Source organism: Delphinus delphis, chromosome 6, assembly GCF_949987515.2.
Source record: "Delphinus delphis chromosome 6, mDelDel1.2, whole genome shotgun sequence".
Lineage (NCBI taxonomy): Eukaryota > Metazoa > Chordata > Mammalia > Artiodactyla > Delphinidae > Delphinus > Delphinus delphis.
In genome coordinates, this window is record NC_082688.1 from 17845047 (window position 1) to 17869159 (window position 24113).

Below are 24113 nucleotides of genomic sequence, written 5' to 3' on the forward strand. Positions count from 1 at the left end.
CTTGGAGCTTATGTTGTAGTGGAATAGGGAGGAACGCATTAAAATATCCTAAAAAAGCAAACTATTTAGTAGGCTAGAAGGTGGGAAGCACTATGGAGAGAAATAAAGCATGAAAAAGAAGAAAGCTGGGAGGGTATGTAGGCTCCTCTGTTGCTTCTCTCCCCGTTCACTTTCTTCTTTCTCCTCCTGTGTCTGTGTGAGTCATCTGGGGAGTACAAGACTGTTTAGGGTCTGCAAGCCCCACAGGATTCCACGTTGATGAACTGTGACACTGCAAACTACAGATACTTCTACACCAAGTAAAAAGAAAAAAGGGTGTGGAAGGATGACTCATTTGGCTTCCACAGAAGCAGAGAGGGCTCCAGGATACCAGAGACCATAAAGTGCTTTTTCGCTTGGCCCCTGTGACGGGGGCAGTGTTTGGGAGAGCCCCGGCCTAGCAAGCACTTAGTGGGGGGGGCAGTCACAAAAGATAAGGGAAGCACACCCTCTCTAAATTTCCCAAGAAGGATCAAATACCTCTGGAGAAAGGGCTGAGGTGCTTTAAAAGTACACCCTACCAGCTATGCAAATCATAGATTGCAAAGCGGAAGTCATGGTTCCTTTGTGGCAAAAGCTAACATAAAAATCGCAAAACGTTAATCAAGAGAGAAAATGCAAACCAGAAAATACGTTCTGGGAGAGGGTAAATAGGAGTTAGCCGTGCACCACAGTCAAAAGAAGAAGCACGCTAAAGCAGGAACCGGTGATTCAGGACCATGGACATGCCCCACCTCACAGCAAGCACTGAACTGTGCAGAATCAGCATTTCCACGCCCTAGCTGTGGCCGCCACCCTGCAGCCACCCTGGGGCTTTGAAGAAAGTAGGTAGGACACGGCTGTCCATGCCCTTGGCTCTGACCTCTATACTGCACCTGCAGCCATCTGTCACTGGAGGCCTTTTGTTCTGACCAGGGAGGCTCTGCTGCACACAGGGCAAGCTCACAGCGCTGAGGTGGCAGTGCTCCCGGCCGTAGCACTCAACCAGTGAAGGAGCTGGGGCATTAACAAGACAGTTTCCAGAGGAATGTTCTACCCTGTCTCCCACTCCTCCCCAGCGGGATTGAGCTCCAGCTGCCCCCAGAGGTAACCAGCTTTAGGAGGGATCCTGACGCTTCTATCATTTCCATGCCTCCTCTTCTCATGCCTCTCCCTGTGTTTCCTGGGAGAACATGACTCAGGACACGAGGTGAAGGCATTTCTGAGCCTGGAATCCCTGGTTGAGGGGAAGAGTGCTGATGTCAGCAAGTTATGTGACCCTGTACTTCTGTTTGTTCATCTTTTAAAGTCAGGAAAATGAATCTTGCTCAGCCTGTCTACAGGCGAAGGAAACTTCAATCTCTAGTGAGTATTAAAATAATTATAAATGTACTGTCAAAAGAAATAGATCTGTTTTTATTATTGTATTTTAAAGAGTATCTAGAAGACCCCATTTCTTTGAGAGTGACTTTAAGACTGAAATTAACCTAGAGTAGAACACAAGGGGGCAAATGCCAGGAGACCCATGTCTGGTTTTCTTAATGCCTTGTATACAGTGTTGGCACTGCCCACATCCTAAGGTCTGGGACGTGGTCTTGTTCATTCTTTTATTCCCAGAACCTACCCTGTGGCAGGCGCATGGTAAGCCCTCAGTAGCCATTTGTTAAATGCGTGGGGTATTATGAATCTACGTGTGACCTTGAACAAGTCGCCTAACCTCTCTGTCCCTAAACCAAAGCCGTCTTTAAATTCTTGTCCAGCTCTAATATTTTAGGATGTGGAAGGGTATTGGCCACTGTATTAAGAAAACAAAAATGCAGCTAGCTGGACCAGGATAAGGACAAACCAGCACTCAGGAGGCTGCATTCACCAAAGGTAGAAGTGGGAGGAGACTCGGCTTCATTGCTCCTGTTAAGAAACAGACCTTGGACTTCCCTGGTGGCGCAGTGGTTAAGACTCCGCCTGCCAATGCAGGGGACACGGGTTCGATCCCTGATCCAGGAAGATCCCACATGCCACGGAGCAACTAAGCCCGTGTGCCACAACTGCTGAGCCTGTGATCTAGAGCCCGCGAGCCACAACTACTGAACCCGTGTGCAACAACGACTGAAGCCCACACGCCTAGAGCCCGTGTTCCGCAACAAGAGAAGCCACCGCAATGAGAAGCCCGCACACTGCAACAGAGTAGTCCCTGCTCGCCACAACTAGAGAAAGCCCGCGTGCGGCAACAAAGACCCAACGCAGCCAAAAATAAATAAATAAATTCATTAAAAAAAAAAAGAAAAAAGAAACAGACCTTGACAGAAGTGACAGCGCAAGAAGAAGAAGAAGAACAAGGGAGACTAATACAGAAGAGGCCTCACCCAGTGCCAGGGCTGCATAAAGTCAGGGAGAAGCTGAGGCAGGAGAAATGGAGCTACCAAGAGGAGCATGCAATCGTCTGCCGATTTTAGTCCTGAAAGCACATTTCTAGGCTCCTGGAATCCCAAGGAGCTAAAGAGGACATCCGAGCTGGGCTTGGCAGTCCCAGAAAGCATCATTTGCTCAGGAAAACTGGGCTCTCTCAGCTCCAGCCTGGGTGAGTCAGATCACATTTTGATTATTAAATTGTCCATTTCCCCCCCTAAACGTCTGAAAGGCATTCTACCAATAGCTGTCTGTAATTGAGTCTATGAGGCAGGCCTAGGAAGAATCACTGGCGCCATCTCCTTGATCCTCCTAATAACCCAGTTTGTCATTAATCCCATTTTGTAGGTGAGAAAAGTGAGTCCCTGAGTGGGAAAGTGAGCTGCTCAAACTACAGCTGGGGCTCACTCCGGGTCTGTCTGACCCCTGCGTGCTCTCGACCCCGCTACAGAGCCTGCACCCAAGAGCATGGCCAAAGAGGAGCTGCTGTCCAGGGAAAACCTCATGGAATCAGGACTGTGGACGAGTGGAGTACGCCAAAATCAAAACTAGTCATAGAGTAAGATTTCACCACTCCCTCCCCCTCCCCGCTGTCCAGAACGGTGTCGCTCACTTCCGAATTTCTTTACCAAGAGGCCCCGTATGTTAGACACAAAGAAAAAGAATGTGCTAAGATGCAGTCACAGACAGGGATAATTGATGGAGAATGTCCTAAGAAAAGGGAGCGAAGAGCCTGGAATGCTGGACACCTGCCATATAGGAGGGGCTGGGGAATGCAAAAGTGGGATTATTTCACCAGGTTGGTGGGAAGGGGCGCACCTAGCAAGAGGGCACCATTTCTAGGGTCAGGACCCCTGGGTGACCTTGTGGCCCCAGTGACCTTGCATAAATGCCTTCGTGTCTTGGACCTCAGTTTCTGCACTGCACAATGAAATGATTGGCCTTGGTGACCTCTAGGCTTCTCCCAGCTCTGCCCTCTGTTTCAGGGTTTGATGGGAGTTCTGGGTTGAGGGGCATGGTTTAGAAAAGGCCAAAGGGATTCTGGGGCAGCAGCTAAGAACCCTGAAGTAAGACTAGGCTGGACTTCTGAAGCTTGAGCGACCGTTCAGAGTAGAGTGGGGGTGAGGGAGTGAGGGAGACAGGAAGAATTATCTAAGAGATAAAACTGCTGCTTGGTCTGTATTCCTACCACTGCTCATATCTAAAGGCGGCTTCCTAAGCAGCTGTGTGATCCTGAACACGTTTCTTCTCCACAGCGCTCCTCAGGCCCCAGGAAGCGTTTGAGTAGCGCTTTACCATCAACACCTCGTGGTGCTTTGGACCCAGTGACATCCTAGACCCTGTTATCTCCAAAGTAGGAGGACGATAAGAGGAAGGCAGCAGCATTCTCTTAGGAGTGGTATGAGAACTCCCCTTTGGGGGTGACCCTGTTTTTATGAGGAAGATGCCCCAATGAGACCCTTGGGATAAAGCGGAATCCTCCAGGGCTGGCTATCTGCTTCTGAGAAAGATGAAAGGGTCTCTGCCTGAGAGAGGATGTGAAATTCCTAGAGGAAGGGAGGTCAGGACAGGATGCTGAGGGAGAGGGTAAAGGGTGAGGAACAGAGCGGAGGTTGGGCGGGAGCCTGGACACTGCAGGTGTGGGCACTCACGTCACATCCCTATCTTCAGGAGAGTCTAAAGAAATCAGAAGATGCTCGATGGTATTAGGTATCTTCTGCAAACTAGTGAATAGACTGCGTTGAAATCTGAGGTTAGACAGAAGCAGACAGTGGGCCTTTTAGAAAGATTTTGTTTTTTTGGCCGTGTCATGCGTCATGCGGGATCTTAGTTCCCCCACCAGGGATCGAACACACGCCCCCTGCAGTGGAAGCGCGGAGTCTTAACTACTGGACCGCCAGGGAAGTCCCTAGAAAGATTTCTGTAGGATGAGCACATGCTTGCTTCAGAAGCCCCACTCCAGAATTGATATCCAGGGCACCCCACGTGGTTGAGGTGAGGCTGACGAGGTCATGGAAGTAACGTTGCAATTTTAGCCATTTAATTAAACATTTATGATTTTGATGTTATTTTTTTAAAACTTGAGAGTAGTATTTTTTCCCTCATGCATGTCTGTAGGTTTGGTCTGTGCTTTTAGTGGTCGTTTGATAAAGGACCTTGGCGGGAGTGATTCTAGGGCTGTGAGTTCGCAGGGTATTTTGTGTACACCTGGATTCTAAGGGGCAAGGGAGTTTGCGGTGCTACCTGCATTAGAGCAGTTTTAGGGCCACACTCAGCGCTTCTCCTGGGTGGTGGCTGTTTGACTGAGAACGCTAACCTCCAGGTCCTGAGAAGAGCATGGAGGATGGATCGCGTCTCCACAGCTCCCAGAACTAAGGCCTCGGTGGGACAAAGGGGTCAGGGGCCGAGAGGGTAGCCAGGGATTCTCATAAGGGTGCCCCCTGGAGATGAGTATTTACTAAGCGCTTTCTCGGGCCCTGGCATTTTGTACACACCATTTCTTTTAATTCTCAACATGACACTTCAACGTGGCTGCCCTTACAGCCATCTTACAAATGAGAGTACTGAGGCTCAAGGCTGTGAAATTGCTTTCCTAAGATCAAACAGCTGGGGCAAAAAAAAAAAAAAAAAAAAAAAAAAAAAAAAAAAAACAGCTGGGGCAGAACCAGGCGTGGAATCCCAGTCTGTCTGACAAAAGCTCACATTCTTTTTGCTTAAATCACGCTGCAGGGAAAGGAAAAACGAAGGGAGGAAAGGGAAGCCAACAAGAAATGTGGTAAAATTTTGTTTTGATCACCTCTTTATCTTCTGGCTTAAGAAGGGAGGCATCATTAACAAGCTCAAGAGAGAGGTAAGGGCTTCGCTGGTGGCGCAGTGGTTGACAGTCCGCCTGCCGATGCAGGGGACGCGGGTTCGTGCCCCGGTCCGGGAAGATCCCACATGCCGCGGAGCGGCTGGGCCCGTGAGCCATGGCCGCTGAGCCTGCGCGTCCGGAGCCTGTGCTCCGCAACGGGAGAGGCCACAACGGTGAGAAGCCCGCGTACCGCAAAAAAAAAGAGAGAGAGGTAAAAGGACCTCTGCCCAGTTTTTGCTGCCAGAAGATCCAAGCCAAAGCATCAGAACCTGGAATCTGAACATCAGATGATGCTGGGAACCAGGGTCATGGTGTGCCAGTGGGTCCCGGTGGGTCAATGTGGCCACTGGCGAGATGCTGCCCTGTGTTTTCAAGGGAAGAGCAAAGTGGGTATCAACAGCTATCAAAATGGCGGTCCTCCTGGGGCCATGTCTACATGGTAGGGTCACCCCCTCCACCAGAGTTAAGCGGAGGAGCAATGGCAGAAGGGCCTCAATCATTTTGATGAAGGATTATTATTAGCCACAATGAGGGCTGTAATAATCAATGCTAGTTTATACACCTCCCTTTCCCAAGGGCCTCTGATTGAGAGGTGAAGTGTGATTTCCTAGTCTGGAGTTATTAACAGGTCCCACTTCTGGGCAAATGGGGGCCAAGGGAAGGGCTCAGGTAACCTGAAAGACGGAGGGTTTACAGTTTCCACTGGTCTCTTCACCTCTCTCAGATCTCAATCTCTATAGCAGCTCAGATAAAATGATTTTACATTCAAATCTTCTTGGGTAAAAAAAAAATGAGGGGCCCTAAAGGACGCACCCCAGAAGTGTTTCCTGCTTTTCTTTTGGGGCAGTGTATGAGACTGCCGGGTCCTTCACTCATTTCTTAAAAGAAACATTTCTTATGGTATTACTTTCATCAATTTATCCAGCCACTCGGTCTATACACTTTATTGAGTCTTACTATGTGTGGTAATCTTTTGAAGTTCTATATTTCCTTGAAAATTTGGGGACACTATTGACTTTCTCTAATCATCAAAATGCCTGAAACTCATGAATTTGCAATATGACATCTAAGTTGAAGGGGATTTACACACCTCCCTCCAAACCCCGCCACCACTCCACAGAAGTCCACTCATTCCCACTCTAAGGAATGATGAACCCCAAGGTAGGACACCTGCTTAGTGAGATATCATTTGGGGTGTCTGATAAAGGGGCAATGTTTCCTCCGATAAACCAAGCAAAGGAGAGAGTCCTGGCACCTGTGAGAATTGAGTATAATGTCCAAATCCAATACGCAACGAGAAGCGAAGAGCGTCGTTCTGGTAACGCCGCTAACTTGCTCTGCGATTCTGTACAAGGTCCTTCCTTCCTCTCACTGGACCTCAGTTTCACCACCTTTCCAATAATCAGTTATTCCTGACTAGTTTAAAGAGCCCGTTTCATCTTGACAGTCTAGGTCACCCAGGCCAGCCTCTCACTCGTTTCCAACATAAGTTCTCTTCTCCAGTTTGCCAGACTATGTCTTACTCACCCCGATACCCCTAGCACGTTGCCCACAAGATCCCTGCAAGCACTTTCCGCCCAGAACCACTCCCCTCTGAGCCCTTCCTAAGAAGAAGCAGTGGCCTGTGGAAGAAGACAGCCCTGGGCCCCATGGTGGAGGAGCCCCCCACTAACAGCATGATCTTGGACAAGTTCTTTCACCTCTCTGAGCCTGGATCTCCTCCTCTGTGAAAACGAGAATAGTAATAATACTTACCTCCTAGGCTTACTGGGCCCTAAACCTACGCAGTGAACTAGTCACATCAGTTCCAAATGTTACTTTCTTAGAATCTTTTCCTTCCTTCTACCCTCCTTCCCTTCCTTCTTGTCTCTTTCCTCTTTTGCAAGATTTGAAAGATCTTACAGATGCCATATGTATCCATACTCCACTTTCCCCTCAGCTGCGCAGCAAGGCAGTCTACATAAACACAACGGGCAGAAAGGAATCAGAAGCACAGATAAAACCCTGTCCGCCCCTTGGTGTTTGAGCCCCAGCTGGAGGACCTGGGAGCAGCCTCCAGGCCTCCCGCAGGAAGGACGGTACCTTTCAGCTGCGCTGGGTGGCGGCACTGGAAGGAGCACGTGCTGCCGAACGTGGTGCCCTTGAGGCAGGAGAACGAGGCAGCGTACACGTGGTGCTGGTCCGGGACGCCGCAGTCCACTGGCTCACACACCACCTGCTTGTTCCACTTGCCCTCCGTGCAGGTCACCGTGACACTGGGTCCTGTCTGAAAGGCGGGGGCGGGCACAGTGAGGAACGGCAGATGGAACCCGCAAAACGTGGCGAAACCCCCTTCTCCCCCAAGCTACGGTGCAGGCTCTTGCCAGGCGCCCAGAGATCAATGTTTAGCGTTTAACTCTAGCTCCCTTTCCATGATGCCAACAACTGTTTGAAGGAGGTGTTTCAGTTCCCACTTTACAGCTGCAGAAACTGAGGCTGAGAGACATTAAGGGATTAGCTCCAAGTTACACAGCTGGAAAAAGGATGAGAGGGAATTGAGCCCAGCTCTTCACTGCTGTCTGGGGAGTCTCTCAGATCATTATTTCCATTCTGTTGCTGAGAATCTTAAGACTCAGACCTCTCGGGGCCTGACGACTTCTCTCACGAAATAGCCTCTGAAACGCGGCACAGCGGTGGGACGCTGGCTGTTGAGCTTCGTATCTTTTCTTGGCCCTGGAAGAGACTGTGTGTTTCATCCTCTACTGCTTGGCACAGAGTGGGCATCGCCAGGGGAGAATGGAGAGCTGGATTTGGTCCTTTGTGCTATGAGATCGTGGGCAGGTCCCTTTCCTCGAGTTGTCCCTTTGGCGTTGAACCCAAGGATTGCTCTAAGAGCCACTCCCTACTCTGAGATGGGATGGTTCAATAGCTGGAAGAGGGAGACGTGAAGAAGGAACGAGCCTGAGAAAATGAAAGGGTCGACAGGGATTTGACCCAAACTAGAAGATGGCAGGGCTAGGGGTGGAAGGGCGAGGCCACGCTCCAGAGCCACGGGAGGGACCGGCATCGGCAGCCAGCATGGAGGCCTCCGTTCAAGGGGGGAGCTGCCAAATCCCAGGGGATCGGGGACGCCAAACGTTGAGTTGGGATTTTAAAAGCACGGGACACTTTACCCCTCTTAAGCACACATCCAAGGGAGGAGAGGTCCCTCACTGCCCAAACCAGCTTAATTGTTTCCACAGGACTTCAGACCTTCCGTGTCTGACACACAGAAGCAGGTGTCTAAGACAAGCAATTGAGGGTCCCAGAGGTCCCACGGGGACTGTGCAAACAGGTGTTCCCAGCAACGAGGAACGTGCCCTGTGTACCTGGAGCGCGAAGTGGGAGTCCGCTGGCAGGACCCCCCAGGAGGCTGCACCTGGAATCCCCAAATCTCAGGACTTAACTAACTGCTGCTCCCCTCCCCCACCCAAGACCCCACGGCCACACCGGCCGAAGCAACGTCCTGCGACGTCTCCAGTCCACCCGCTGCCACTGCCCTCATGCGGGACTCATCCCCCTTCCACACGCTCTTCTGATGACTTCCCGATGGCTCTCCCTGCGGCCAGTCTTCTGCCAGGCTCCAAGCCACACCCAGGTGGGCCGCTGGAAGGCCCTTCATCCGCCATGATCTGACCACGCCACTTCCTTCAACAGCTCCCTGCTGCCCTAAAGACGACCCTCAAACTTCTGAGCAAGCTAACAGGGCCTTGCACCGACGCACCTTGCTTGCCCTCCAGCCCCACTGCTTGGGTGAGTTCAGTAAAAGAAACCTCTGTCTGTGGCGCGCTCCTTCTCACCAACGGGCATCCACATACCGTTCCTGCCTGTGCCTAGAGCCTGCCTCCTTCCCTCCCCACAACACGCGTCCCTCTGTCTGTCTCTCTAGCTCTCAGTTTTCATGTCGCTTCTTCCAGGGAGCTTTCCTTGACTCCCCCTGTGCTTCCACAACACCCTGCACTTCCCTTCACAGTGTTTAGCACACTGTGAGGCCATCACTCACTCATCTTCTGCTCGTGGTCACTAGTCACTAAGCTCCTTGAGAGGAGGAACTAGGTTTATCTCAGTGACCTTTTTTCTCTAGCACCTACTATAGTATCTGGTTCCCGGAGTGCAGATGTTTGAATGAATGAATGAGCACCTCATCGACAGAGGGTTCACCTCTTCTGAAAGCAGCCCATTCGACTGTAGCAGAGTTCTGACTGTGACTGTTTCAGTCCAAAATTCATGCTCAGCCCATGGTTTTCCAGATTTGCAACCTATATGGGGACTCTGGTACATGTTGTATGCTCCTCTGCACAGGAACCACTGTCTCAGAAATCCCAGATCGACTCCCTCATTCATTCAATCCACACCTATTTATTGAGCATCTACTATGGCGCAGCAGTACTTTAAGTGCTAAGGATTCAGCAGAGAGCAGGTTCCACATCCGCTCAGCCTTTCCTGGGCTGGAGAGGAGCTCTGAGCCCGGCACCTGTGCACACCTGGCTTTTGATCAGCTCATCATCCCGCTGTATCTGAAGCACGTAGCCCGTCCGGCAGCTCACAGTGCACTGGGCACCGTGGTAGCGGTCACTGCTGGAGCAGTTGAGAGAAGCGTTCTCCACAGCCAGCTTCGGGCAGTCAGCGGCCTCACATGCGAAGTGCACGCAGCTGAGGAGGAAAGAAACAAGAGGGTGAGTGGGCGCTTTCTTGCAGGACGACTGCACTCCAGCTGGAAGACAAAACCTCATGGGCTTCCTCTCCAAATCTCTGGAGGCTGAAACTGGAGACACAGAGAGTGAACAAGACTCTGGAGGCAGTGGTCAAAGTTTATCGCTAAAAGCACAAGTTATGGAAACAGACAAACCAGAGTTCAAATCCTATAGCTTGAAAACCTTATATGTTATGAATCTTCAAACCTTGCAGAACCTCAGTTTTTCCGTCTACAAAATGGGGATCATGATGATTACGGCAAGTATTCTTTGAGTCTCTTATCTGCCAGGCACTGAGTTGAATGAAAGCCTCTTGATGTTTTATAATAGGACTCACTTCCGAGGGTCGCTGTGAGAATTAAATCAGATAGTTCAGCAAAAGGAGAGTGGAATTCCTGGCACATAAAAGCACTCAATAAATGGTAGCTAATGGTATGAATAAATCTATGCTCTATTACCTAGAAGCTGTGTAACTTAGGCAAAGTACATCACCTCTCTGAGCTTCAGTGTACTCTCAAATTCGGCCAACCTATAGGTCCATGAGATTCAACTGGGGTACTGAAAGTAGAAGTCTTTTATAAACTGTAAAGTGACTTATGAATTGTTAGAAAAGTTGTGCAGAGATCACGCCATTCATCTTCAAGTCCGAGCTCCATCTAAGTTTCTACAGGAAGCGTTCTCGTGTCCCAGGCAAGCTCCCCCTGCCGCACTGGGCCCTCCTTTCTCTAAAAGCCTGGTCTCTTGCTTCATGCATTGAAAACACAGGTCCTGGGTGCCCATCACGTGCCGGAATGTGTGCTAACCCTTAAGGAAACGGAAAAAACATAAAACGCCTGTGCTTAGGTGATCTTTCCCCTCGTACTACCGTCATGCAGATGCTTAATAACATTAGTGACCATTCACTGACTGCTTATATACGTGAGCTCACCCACCCTCACGGCAACCCTATGAGCTAAGTGTTATTCATTTTACAGTTGGAAAAATCGGGGACCGGCAAGATCAAGTTACTTGTTTAAGTTCCCATCCAGATGTGTGACTCCAAAGTCCTTGCTGTTAACCTCACCTCACACCTGGACTAGAACTTCCCTGAGGGTAGAGATAATGCCTGTTTCACTTCAGTATACTTCGCACTGCCAATAAAAATGCCTTGCACGAAATAGCTGTTTCCTAAATAGCAAGAAACAAATGGTGGCAGTGTCTTGCAATAACTCTTAAGCACTTTGCAGACGTTGACATGTTGATTTTGAACACTGAAAGCTTCCGGGAGGCAGTTCTCTCTACCTTGCCCCTCTGACTCTGTCTAACACAACGCCTGGCATATGGTAGGCACAGACAGCTAGGTTGCCATCCAGAGCCTCGAAGCCTTCTTTTTCCTGTTTCTATCTAGGACACAAGGAGTGGTGGGTGGTCAAACCAACTTAAGAAGAAATTCCCAACTTTTTTCTTGGTGCCAGTTTCCAGGATACCCCAGAGGATTTTACAGCAACGTGGTTACTCAGCCCCACTCTCTATCCCCTGCTCAAAAGTATGGTAAGAATTAAAGTGGGATAAGTGGGGTGGGCGGTGCGGGGGCGGGTGTGAGGCGCTAACATCTCTAAAACTTATCACAAACAAATTCACTTTTAAAATACCCAGACAAGGGCAAGCCATAGCTTCAGGTCTCAGACCCGCACCGACGTGAGCTCTGCAGTCTCCACATACCGCCTCCCCTTTCAGAAATGCAGGGTGAGTGGGATTAAGTGACACTCGCTGAGCTGTTCTGATTCTCCGCCCTTTCTCCTGCCCCTGACAGCCTCTGCGGGGCTCCATGTGGAGACTGTAGCTGTGGAGTCAACGCAGGGTCTTTGACACCAAACAATGCATCTGTTCACGTTGTGTAAGCGCTGGGGGAAAGAGCCACATGGTTCCAATTTAAATAGATTTACTCTGTAAGCTACCAGCTTCCAAGCCAGTCTTCTGACCTTTACCGTACAGTTTGGCCGTTCTCGCCCTGCACTCCCAGGAGGTCCCTGGGCTCCCATCTGATGACCACCAGGGGGGCTCTGGGAACTCTTTTTGAAAGACAATGGCTCTGGGCTTCTCTGGGCTAGGGGCCATTAGGGTAAAAACAGCACCCTCCCTCCTTCTGTGCTTATTAGGTTCTTCTCTGTAGGAAAAGGATAAACTGGAAAACGTGGTTTCCTAGAATGGAAAGAACCTAGGGCTTAGCAAGTGGGCAAATTGGGGAGCCCCAGCTCTGCCATTTATCAGTTGTTTGATCTTGGAAAGTTATGTAACGCCCTGAGCCTCAGTTTCCTCCTCTGTCAAGTGGAGGTGATAAAATGATCCACCTCTCAAGACTGTCAAAACCAGGGGACATGTCAGCCACTGGCTCATCCATTCAACACACTTGCCTGGGGCTCTCGCTGCGCAGCAGACACTGTTCTAGACGCTCGGGCTACCGTGGAAGAGTCCTGTCACCGTGTATATTTGAGGAGGGAGGACATGTGCCCAAAAAAAGTAATCGATAAGCTTGTTTTAGATAGTGATGCATACCGTAAGGGCACTAAACCCAGGTGACATTATAGAGGGTGACTGTTAGGGGAGGGGTGGGCAGGACACCACGCACACAGAGGTCAGGGGAAGCCTCCTCGGGGACACCTGAACTAAGACCTGGATGAGACGAAGCGATTAGCTATACAAAGGTTTGGGGCAGAAGGAATTCCAGGCAGAGTGAAGGGCACGTGCAAAGGTCCAGCACAGGTTGGAGCTCAGCGTGTTTGCAGAGCTGAAAGGTCAAGGCATGAGAAATGCTGTAGCAACTATGACGCTCCGTGAGAAGGCGGTCTCTCTCCTCTGGCTCTTTCTGCTATGAAGGAAAACATTCACTGGTCACATGAGTTACCTGACCAAACAGGTCTATGCTCTAATGGGGAGGTCAATGCTTTGGGTCAATGAGACCAGTTTTCTTCATTGCAGGACTTCTCAGAACCTTGAACGTTCTACTGCACATGGTGGGTTTTCAGGAGGGACTCGTGTGCGCAGCATTTTCCAAGCTCTGATAACCTTTCTTCGTGGCATGTTTCTTAGGACGAGTGTCCTCCAGACACACCTTAGGGAATGTGGAGTCCCTGCTTTTTCAGCACATTTGTCTAAACCTGGCCTACAGGAACAAGAAGGAAAGGGGAAAAGGAAGGAATAGTAACAGGTATCGGCAGCTGTGTTTTACCTTCATTATCTTCTCTGCGTCCTCACCATAACTCCATGAGGTAGTATTATTGTTCCCGTTTTTGAGAAGAAGAGATTAAGACTAAGCGAGTTTAAATTGCTTGTCCAAAGGCACTCGGCATGGACAGGACTGCAGCACGGATCTGCCTGTCTCTCCCTAAGTCCCTGCTCTTCCCTTTGCCGTCCCGTTCGTTAGTTGGAAAGGGTTGTGTGAACACATTGTCCAAAAATGATAAACATTACCCCAACTGCCCCTCCCAAATAACTCCCTGACACAGCTCTGTCATTTCTGAAACATAAAAACAAAAATCAAAACAAGGAAAACAAAACAAAACAAAAGCCTCTGCCTTCATTAAAAAAAAAAGTGGGGGGAGGATTTCATACCAGTGACGGGCTGTCAATAAAAATAACAAAAGAAGGGGAAAAAAGACGACCTTCCTCAGAAGGGAGGAAAGTGGCTGAGGCCAGTGGGGGAAGGGACACAGGTAAATCTTACCAAAAAAATGCTCACAACCTGGGTGAAGGTGGAAACACCCCCTCTCCCCATGCAGAGATAATCAGATACTTATGAATTTTCTTTTCTTCTTATACCTATTTAATTCATTTACTTAGAGACTCAAGTTCCATGTAGAGGTAGGTCCTTAAGTGATCCCACAGTCAGTCCTCCAACTGCTGCCCCCGCGGTCCACTGAAAGGGCCCCCGGTCGTGCATAACGGGGACAGAGAAGGCCAGGGGTTAAAGGGCTGGTGAGGGCTCCTCTCCTGGCTCTGTCCCCTGACCCACGGCTTAACTTCTGTGCCTGTTTAGCTGCAGTCATGCCATGGGCTGTGGAGGTAATAACAGGCAGACTGTTTAGAAATCATTCTGAGCTGCTCAGATGGGGACAGCCAGAAGGACAGCGCGCAACACCGGAAAACGAGGGGAAAGCTGCTCGTGGTACACCAGCTTTGGGACCGCTAGAGTAGCGAGGCTGAGAGAATGATCAAGATGAGACTCGTTTTCCTGCCCAGTAACGAGGCTCCCGCGGGAAGGGACCTGAAAAGGCTCTTCTACCGCGAGCTGGTGATGTGGTGGGGGCAGCCCTGGGAGGCGAGGTCGGCAGCTGCGGGTCCGGCTGACCATCTGAATGGCCAGGTGAGCTGAGAGGGGTGTGGCCAGTGGGAGGCCACCTGCCGGCCAGAGCGGGACCCAGGGCCTGGTGTTTCCAAATCCTCTGATGTGCTTAAGAGGAGGAAGAACTGTGGGCTTTAATACTTACTCTTCTGATAGTTAAATGCTACAAGTAATTAAAGAAGAGGCCGAACGAGGGCCAAACAAACACAAGTTGTTTGTGGCCTAGTCTGGCCTCCGGGACACAGCTCTTTTGACACCTCTGATAAGAAGGGAAGAGCTTTGACCTGCAAGTCCTGCGAACTGGATTCCAGTGCCACTGGGTTCTGCATCCTAACCCACTGGGCAACGCTGGGAAACACCTCCCCCACCTGGACCTTCGGTTTCCCATCCTCAAATGGGGACGCAGAACCAAAGAATCTCTTCCAGCCTCGCAGCCTTCAGGGATCAGGTTAGCGTCAGCACAAAACAATATATGTAATATATAATTTCAGAGCCCCTCGGAATGAGAACACATAGACTTTGATAATTCCAAGACGGCTGCATCTCCATCACTTAACTCCATCTCACTGACTAAACGCTCATCAGTGAGCCGCCATGAAAACTCCTTTTCTCTACTGGACGTGCCTGGTCCTGGTGGGCAGAGTGTGGCTCTTCGGGGCAGACAAAGTGGGACTGTACCTCCCATTGCCCGGATGGCCGTGACTCGCTCCCTCTGTCCATACCTCACGGGACAGGGGTGACCATGAAGCCAGTGTGGGTCCCTTCCTCTTCCCTCTCATCCCTCCTAGTTCTTGAGAATCACAGACCGTTCAAACTGAAAGGAACCACAGAGAACACGGACCCATCGCCATCGTTATTTCACACGCGGGGAGACTGAAGCCCAGAGAGGAGGAGGGCCTGGAACGTTGTGCCCCAGTTCAGTGCTTTTCCACAGCAGAGCAAAGAACTCAGCACATACTCATCGATGGACTTGCTTCCAAGGTTAGACACTTCTTACTGCTTACTTCGGGCACGGGAACTGCTAATTAAGGATTCAAAGAAGCCAGTGCTGGGCTCAGTGAACTCGGGGATGGTCTTGGTGACTGGCTAAGGGGGAGAAAGCATTGCAGAGAGGGTCTGACGGATTTGCATTTTCCGTCGACATTGTTTCCCTGGGTTCTGAGAATTAACTTACTTTTACAGCCTGGCGAGCCAGGGATGAAAAAGCCCTCTCAGGGTGAAATATAACGAGTGATATTTAAGGAGCTCTTTTGCCTCCGAAGGATTGCCACAGACTTTGCACAACGGAAGCTAGAGACAGTGGGTGCAAAACAATGTGGGTTTTGCAACCACCTTTTGTGTCCTCTGTGGTAGCAGGGGCGTGGGAAAGGCTGGGGTCCCCCTCCCCACTCCTCTTTCCTCTCCTGCTCCCAGGTATACAGGTCAGGGCTGAATTGCCTTTCAGAGGGCCTCGCTCAGGGGGAGACCACAGAGACCCCAACTCTTTAAAACAAATGTCAGAGATGATGTGGGACCCTGAACCAGTCCTTCTGCTTGTGAAAACCCAGAGGGTAACATGGAAGTTTGGACACTGTGGATGTACCAGATGAGCTCCGAGGCTTCTCCCAGCTCAAATCTAAGAACTTTATGCAGAATTCTGTGCAGAAAAGCACCACCATCACATCAGAAAGTGGTGATAAATACTCTCTATCAGTACCTTATCTTTGCACGGTGCTTAATAGTTTGTAAGAGCACTTTTGCCTGCGGTGCACCATTTAATCCTTACGACCACCCTATGGGGTAGAGATTATTACCCGTTTTTATTCCAAAACAGACAACTGAGACTCAGAGAAGCGAAGTGCCTTGTCCAAGGACACAGTCATGAAGGGGCGGATTCAAACCTAGGCAAGAGTATCATTAAAGCTCATACTCTTTCTAGGAAACAGCATCCTCTCTTAGCTCCAAACCAGGTGCATTAACAGATGCCAGATCAAAGGTACTGATGCAGCAACGTCATGCGGTTAAAAGACAGACACCGAGACCACCGGGAGAATGTCTCAGGAGCTAGGTGTGGGGAAGACACAGAGGTTTACCCAACCCTGAAATATACAGTGCAGTGGGATGAAGCAAATAGTAGCCCCCCAGCATCCCCCTAAATTCAGGAGGGTTATGACTCTTGCCTGTGCTACTGAGGAAACAGAACATTCCAGTATTTCAGAGCTGAAAGAGAGCTAAACCACCTCTGCTCTCTTCATTCCAATGGGGATGCTGAGGCCCAGAGAGGGAAAGTGATGTTCCCAGGGTCATCCTGCAGGACGCCGCCAGCTCTGGGACTGCGAGCCAGGTGAAGGAGGTCTTCCTTCCACAACATGTCCCTGCTGCCCTCCCGCACCCCTGGAATTCAGAGACGTGTGGGCCTCCCGAGCCCAAAGGCAGAGTTGACCAGAGGCCAGAGGATAGGGAAGGGAGAAACACACAGACTTTTTACTGCAACACATATGGCTGCCCGGCTCCAGAACCCCTTCTTCTCCACTTGGCTACAACACGGCCAGGGCGAGCCGACCCAGGGTGCCTTACCTCTGCTCGGCAGAGCTGTAGGTCTCCCCTCTCTGGCAGCTGCTCAGGGTGACGGGGTCAAAGTTGTCGAAGGAACGGAGGGCCACCCCCGAGATGGCGACCAAGGGTGAACTGAAGCTCACACGTACCGCCTGGCTGTGGTAGAAGGGCTGGCTGAGGTCGTGGACCACAGGGATAATCAGGGGATTGTTCCTGCAGCTCAGAACATGCAGGCCTGTCAGGGGAAACAGAGGGCCGAGGGGCCAGGCTCATTACTCACGGCCAGTCACGCCCTCCCCAACGGGCCCTTCCCGAAGCCCCCAGACCCTTTCATGTCACTGCACAAAAGCACCATTGGGTGGCCAGTGGGGATTTTGAGTTTGATTGAAAGTTTCTTTGTCTGCCTTTTTCTCTTGGTTCCAAATCTTTCCAATCCCCTTGCCTCACTGCCCCCTAAGCTTTCGCTTCACCTAGGGCTCACAGCCCCTCCCCCTCCCCCAAATGGCCACCCCTTGGCCAAGCACCACTGGCCCTCACTTCCCTCCCACATTGCATGAGGGCTTGCTGGTCTGAGTTGCTAGTTTTCAGGCTGCCTTCCCGGTCTGTCATATAAATGATGGAAATAATTCACAGAAATAAGTCATTCCCAGCGTAAAAAGCCTACTCTCATTTTTAATCTAGGAATCTGGGAGCAGCTCTTGTGAGGTAAGGACCTCTGTACCCACTCTGCAAAGAGGAGACAGAGAATCATGACCAGGAGGTGGCTTTCCAGAGGGAAACAGAAAAGCAAGCCATAAAAAGTCCAAGGAAAGTCCAAACTTGCTTCACTCAGAAGCTCTCAGTTCTTTCTAGAAGTCCCCGGGCTTCAAAAAGGAAGTGGGGGGCTTCCCTGATGGCGCAGTGGTTGAGAGTCCGCCTGCTGATGCAGGGGACATGGGTTCGTGCCCCGGTCCGGGAAGATCCCACACACCGCGGAGCGGCTGGGCCCGTGAGCCATGGCCGCTGAGCCTGCGCGTCCGGAGCCTGTGCTCCACAACGGGAGAGGCCACAGCAGTGAGAGGCCCGCGTACCGCAAAAAAAAAAAAAAGAAAAAAAGGAAGGGAGGAGGGAGAGGGACGGGAGAAAAGGTACATCAGAAGGGGAGGGAAGGAATGATGGGGTGGGTTGGAGTTCGGTAAAACTGAAGCTGGCTCTGGTGCTTGACGGACATCGGCTCCATTTGTGGCTTAGCCATTTCTTTACTATGTGAATCCACCAAAGCCCTAACACTCACTCAGCGCCTGCATCGAAAGAATGGGATGATCCTAGCCATGTCCCGGGAGGCCTGCAGGTCCCCTTCTGTGGTCTACTGTCTTAGAGCTGCAGAGCCTCTGCAAGGGGTGCCAGGAAGCTGAGGACACGGGACAGGAGACCCAGTGGGGAGGGACATGTGGACACCCCAGGCATCAGCTAGCAGGGTCTAAGGACCTTCGCTGGAACCTGACTCTTCCCCACTCCTCTGTAAGTCTCTCCGCAGAGCCCTTTGTGATGCCAGGACCGCTATGAAAATGTTTGTTTCTCACTTAGGGACATTTCCCAGGAATCCAGAGAAATCCAGCAGGGTTTTCTTCTTCTTCCTTATGAACGTGTCCCCCTTGCCTTGAAAACTAACCAAATAAGTAAACATAACAACAAAACAAACCCCCTCCTCCTGCCTTGGCTCCTGCTTGACCCCGAAGTGACCCCGCGCATGCTTGGTTCCTGCGGGTCTTTGAAGCGAGCTCCCTGTGGAATGGTGCGGGCAGCTTTGAAGCCTGGACCTCAGCACTGGCTTGGAATTCCAAACTCCTGGCCTGGCTGCCCAGAGGTAGATGGGGCAGGGTGTCTGGGAAGTGTGGGAGGGGGCGATGGGACTTCCTGAGCGCTGGGTGTTGTGCTCTGCACGGGTCACAACATCTCAAGTAATGGCTCGTTTACTGTCACGGACACCACGGCTATAGGGTGAAGCACAGCAGGCGATGATTCTGAAAGCCTGGCTCCCCGGCTCTCCTGCTGGCTCCTCCCACGTGACCCGGGCCTCTCGATGCCTCTCTTTGGGTCTCGGGTGATGACACACATAATGGGAAAGAACCTTTACTCAGTCTCCTTCCCAGGGTCTTTTGAGGATCTCATGGGATGCCTGAGGGTAAAGGCGTTGGGTAGAAGGGAGCTATTGAAAGAAGGACTTTGACGTGAACCCCTTATGCCCACACCTGTCAGATTCGGGCTTCTCTGGACACACAAACACATCCTGATTTGAAGGCAACCAGAATGGCAAATAGAGAAGCAAGAGAGAGGAAAGGGGAGGAAAGCGCTCACCCCCAGCCGGTGCTTACAACCACGCGCAGGCGCGTGCAGAAGCAGGTCCCGAGAGCACGCCGCGCCCGAGGGCAACGCTCACCTAGATCGTGGCTCTGGTCTTTGGTGTCAAGCAGCTGGACGCTGATGGTTTCCTGCTTTTGATCCCCATAATAGGTCCCATCGGTCACCAGGTGGACAATGACAGCCGCGGCCACCATTGGCTGAGAAAAGTACGCCTGAAATGCAGAGGACACAGGAGACTCACTCAGGCAGCCAGGCGTGCGGCGCGGAGGCAGCCGTGGGGCGGGGCTTTGAAGGAGACTCTTCCATTCCAGGAGCTGGACTACTTATCACGGTCCCGTGGTGGGAACAGGTGGGCAGTGAAACCTCAGCGTGAAGAGCACAGGCTCCGAGGTCAGAGATTGTTCTAACGTAGGTTCTGCTCTTTCCAAGCTGTGTGATGTCCACCGGGGGCTGTGCTGCTCTGGGCCCAAGTTCCCTCACCTCCAAGTGATGGATACGTCAATAGCTACATCACAGGATGGCTGGGAGGCTCCAACTGATAACAAGGGGTCTGGCATACATTAAAACCACGCAAAATGGTACTTATTATTATTCATCACTTCTCCACACTAACTAACCTCTGTACTACGCGCCGAGGAGACAAAGGTAAGTAAGAGATATGCTCTTGCATTTCTGTGGACGGTGGAGTTCAATGTAGGTCAGTAACACACAGATCAAAACTTGAAACAATCACAATCCTCAGTCAGGAAGATGGGCCCATAGACAGCTTCGGAATACCACGGCACTTGACGAGAGCCATCCAACAGACGGCCACGCGTGGAGGACCAGAAGGGAAGGGACAGTCCCTTCTCCCTGTGGGGGTCAGCGAAAACTTCAAGGAGAAGGCAGTTTAAAAGGCCTTGAACAATGACGGTCTTCCAGGCAGATAAATGGTATCTAAACTCTTGGCCAAAATAAGACTGACTGAAGGCATCCCATGAGCAACTAAGGGATTCCATTCCAGGAAGCATCCCGCTGCTGAGTGTTTTCTTCTCTGTCCTTACAATTAACACCCTCAGTGGGTAGACAAAACCACCTTGAGAAAGGGTCACAGGAGGCAGTGCCTCCTGGGGGCCACTGCTGGAGAATCTAAGGCTCTCAAAGCTTTGACTTACCCGGAGCCAGAAAGTGGTCTGAGCCAGCTGGGAGTACGGGTAGCTGATGGTGCAAGGGTACCAGGCATGCTGGGAAATGCCTTCACTGAGATCTATCACCTTGGTTCGACACACCTGGAAAAAGATAAAGGGAAACAGATGTTTTAGAGGGTCTCAGAGGTTGAGTTAAATTCAATGCGACAAAACTTTACTATCCACCTATGTTGTTCTTGACACTGCAGGAAGAAATAGGGGTGAACTGACAAGAGTCTATTCCAGGAGCCCACATTCTAACGTAGAAGAGAAAATCTTCAATGTTATTAAGGAAAGGACAGATAACACGTTTTGGTGGTAGAGACGTCAGAGACATTCTCGTGGGGACGAGTCCTGGAAGAGTTGACATTTGAGTTGGGTCTGGAAGAATAGGGTAGCTACGAAAGGAACGGCATTGCACATGCAGGGAATAGAAGCAAGGGCTCAGAGGAAAGCAGAAGCCCAAGTGACAAGCTGCCTGGTATAACAGAGCTTGGGGAAAGTGGCATCAAAGGCAGGCCTGGGGGGCTTGGATCTCACAGGTTCTTGAATACCAAGCAGACCACTTTAGAGCAAATCCGTAAATTGTGCTCAGAGCTACATTAATGACAGAACAAAGACTATGACAATGCGAGCATTTGCTTTCCCCAAAGAAAATCAGCTCTACCATTTGTATAGATTTGCACACACACACACACACACACACACACACACACACACACACACGTTCATTCTCAATGACAGATATAGCAAATGGTATTAAAAGAAACATGAAGCATGTATAGACAAGTAGTATTGTTCAAACTGAGGAGTATCCTGTGTATCCAAATGTCATTTCATTCCATTGGTTCATTCATTCATTCCAATAACATTTATTGAGTAACTGCTATTTGCCGAGCACTATGGGACAAGACGGCAGACGGGTCAGATGCTACGGAGCTTAGAGTGACAGTGTGTACCGACATTCATCAAGTAATCACGTATGCATACATTACTATAAATTGTAGACTAGAAAAGAGCTAGGATGGAAAAGGAGAGGAATAGCCGAGATGTTCTTGAGATTGGTCAGACTTTTTGCAGAAGGTCATCCCACATTAGAGCTTTTCCTCGGACCTCTAATGAGGCTCCTCTGTCCAATCTTCCCCAGGAATTTGGGCCTGTCATTCCATTCCACACCTGCGGGTCTCAGGCTACGGACCTAAAAAGTAAGGCCAACCTAAAGAACTCTAAGGTCTTATAAGCTATGAAGAAAAGTGAGATAATCTAATCTCAATCATGTAAAACAAACGTACACATGTAAAACAAACAAAAAGAAAGCGAAGGGCTTCCCTGGTGGTGCAGTGGTTGAGAGTCCGGCTGCCGATGCAGGGGACGCGGGTTCGTGCCCCGGTCCGGGAGGATCCCACATGCCACGGAGCGGCTGGACCCGTGAGCCATGGCCGCTGAGACTGCGTGTCCGGAGCCTGTGCTCCGCAACGGGAGAGGCCACAACAGTGAGAGGCCCGCGTACCGCAAAAAGAAGAAAGGGAAAAAAATATATATATACAAAGGTCAAGACTATGCATTCCATATCCATTGCAGCCATGTCTATAGTAGCAAAAGATTAGGGAGAGCTTATATGTTCACCTGTTGAAGAAGGGATAAATAAAATATGATATATTCACATGATAGGATTCTGTAAGCAAAAGAGCATTAAGAGGACTGAATGGGATTCAAATGTAGCGATGATCCTAACAATATTTAACACCTGGTTCAGTAGGGACCCTGGCCAACCCAAATGGAAGCCCTATTTGTGAGTTCACAGATCTCAACATGGGGAGATTGCAAAGGCATAACACTGAGTGACTAAAAAAGAACAAGGTGTAAGTGCATTATGACGCTATTTATAAAAATCACGCAAAGCAAGACTATACCCGGGGATTCATATACATGAGTGTAGGAGAATTAAAAATAGCATGGGAAAGTTACACATCAGGTTCACTTATCAAAGTCAAGCTGAAACACATGGCTGCACTGTAATCCACAACTGCAAGATGCAATGCTTCTTTTTAAAATAAACTTTCTGTTTTGGAGTAATTTTATATTTACAGGAAACTCGCAAAGGTAATACCAAGAGTTCCATATATGCTTTACCTCATTTCCCTTAAAGTTAACATCTTCAGTTTATTCTTGAAACCTCAAATAGCAGAAGAAAAGTTTTTTGTCACCTGGGAAGTTCTGCAATGGTGAGCTGGATTAGAGACTTGGCTCTGGTTCAAACTCGCTCACAATCTGATGTGTGACTGTGGACGAGTTATCTCCGCTCTGTGGACCTCGGTTTACCTTTCACATCTGAACGTTGGATCGGGTCATAGGTTTTCAAGGGGTTGCCTATGGATTCCTAGTCAGGATGTGAGAAGAGGTACTTAGCTTCTGCTCCACTGTTTCAACCAGAGTATCTTCACTCAACTGTTCTCTATATCAAGCTGCCTTGTAATGTTTCATGGGAGCTTCACCGCTTTAAAAACATTGAAAAGTACTGAACCTTGTTCATCGCCAAAGTTTCGCTCCCCCCTCCCCAAGGTGTCAGTGGGTCCTGGGAATACAGTATTAGTTTCCTGAACGTCACAGGTAACGTCCTAAGGAGAGGAGAAGTGCCAAGGATCAGCCATCTCACTGGCCAGGAATTAGGTGTCGGCTTCGGTTACTCACATCTCTAGAAGCCTGATACCGAGAAGACTATGGGTAAAACAAGCCACTTTAATGGGCTGGAAGACGTTTTTCAAGTTTATTTATTTTTTCTCGAAAACAACGGAGACTGAGCTCATGCGGCTCTGCCAGTGGATTGTGTTACATTTTTACAACAGTGCGAGACTTCGCATAAACTATCTGTGGCATTTGAAATCCAGGCCAGCAATTTGACATGTATCATTTTGGAATTCCTTCCCCTTGTGTTCTTAGCTGCCTGTCCCCCAGCAGAGAGTGGTGGAGCACATCTCTGCAGTGCTAGGGCAGGGGGCTTATCTCTCCATCTACAGCAGTCACAGTCAGAGAAGTCTCGGACTTGAACAAAGCCCTCTCGCTACTTAAACCTGGTTTCCTCTTATCTTGTCAGCTCCATCAGCACCAGACAGGACTTCAGAGGAACGTGCTGCTGTTATTTTATTCTCCTGGGTTCCTATTTAGTTTTGTGTTTGTTTCAGGCTGGCTGCGATCCTGACCAGGGACAGTCAAAGTAGATCAGAGAGGAACAAACAAGTCCAGCTGAACCTTTGCCCAAAGCCCCAGCTGATCTTAAAACCATCTGTGTTCCTGGGGAGGTGCGGGGAGGCTGCAAACACTCACAAGCCCCCAGCTTTTACAGACCTTGCATGAATTTGCTCATTCAGCAGCCATTTATGGAAGACCTATGGCACACCAGGCTCTCTCTGAGAGGAAAAGAGCCTTGCCTTTGGCCAAAAGGATGGTCACACACCTAAGCGTGATCCCCAGGTACCTGATTCTGTGGGGATGCCCTGCTTTCATCCACCCACTTTTTTGCACCTTCTAAAAAAGCAAATCCAATTCCATAAAATATTACTGAGCAGTGTAGACTTTACTGAACATTTTGTGGGCGAACGAGGAGAGTTACATCGCACACCCCACGTGGACTCAAGCTCTCACACCATCACCCCAAGTTCCTCCTCACTCACCATCACCTTCGCCCAGTTTCTTCAGTGACCTTTCCAAGCTCTCCCACTCCTTCTCCCTTCCTAATCTGCACCTCTCTCAAATCCCAG

General features: G+C 50.1%; 1 protein-coding gene across 1 annotated transcript in view; it reads right to left on the bottom strand.

The window, feature by feature from the left end:
* The window catches only part of PAPPA (pappalysin 1), a 254491-nt gene that overhangs the window by 61438 nt on the left and 168940 nt on the right, over positions 1-24113 (bottom strand). Inside the window, exons 11-15 of the mRNA XM_060014251.1 lie at positions 20344-20457; positions 19266-19401; positions 16868-17081; positions 9781-9949; positions 7361-7544 (exon numbers count right to left, since the gene is read on the bottom strand). Of these exons, the coding sequence (XP_059870234.1) occupies positions 7361-7544; positions 9781-9949; positions 16868-17081; positions 19266-19401; positions 20344-20457 (817 nt within the window). The remainder of the gene's footprint in view (positions 1-7360; positions 7545-9780; positions 9950-16867; positions 17082-19265; positions 19402-20343; positions 20458-24113) is intronic.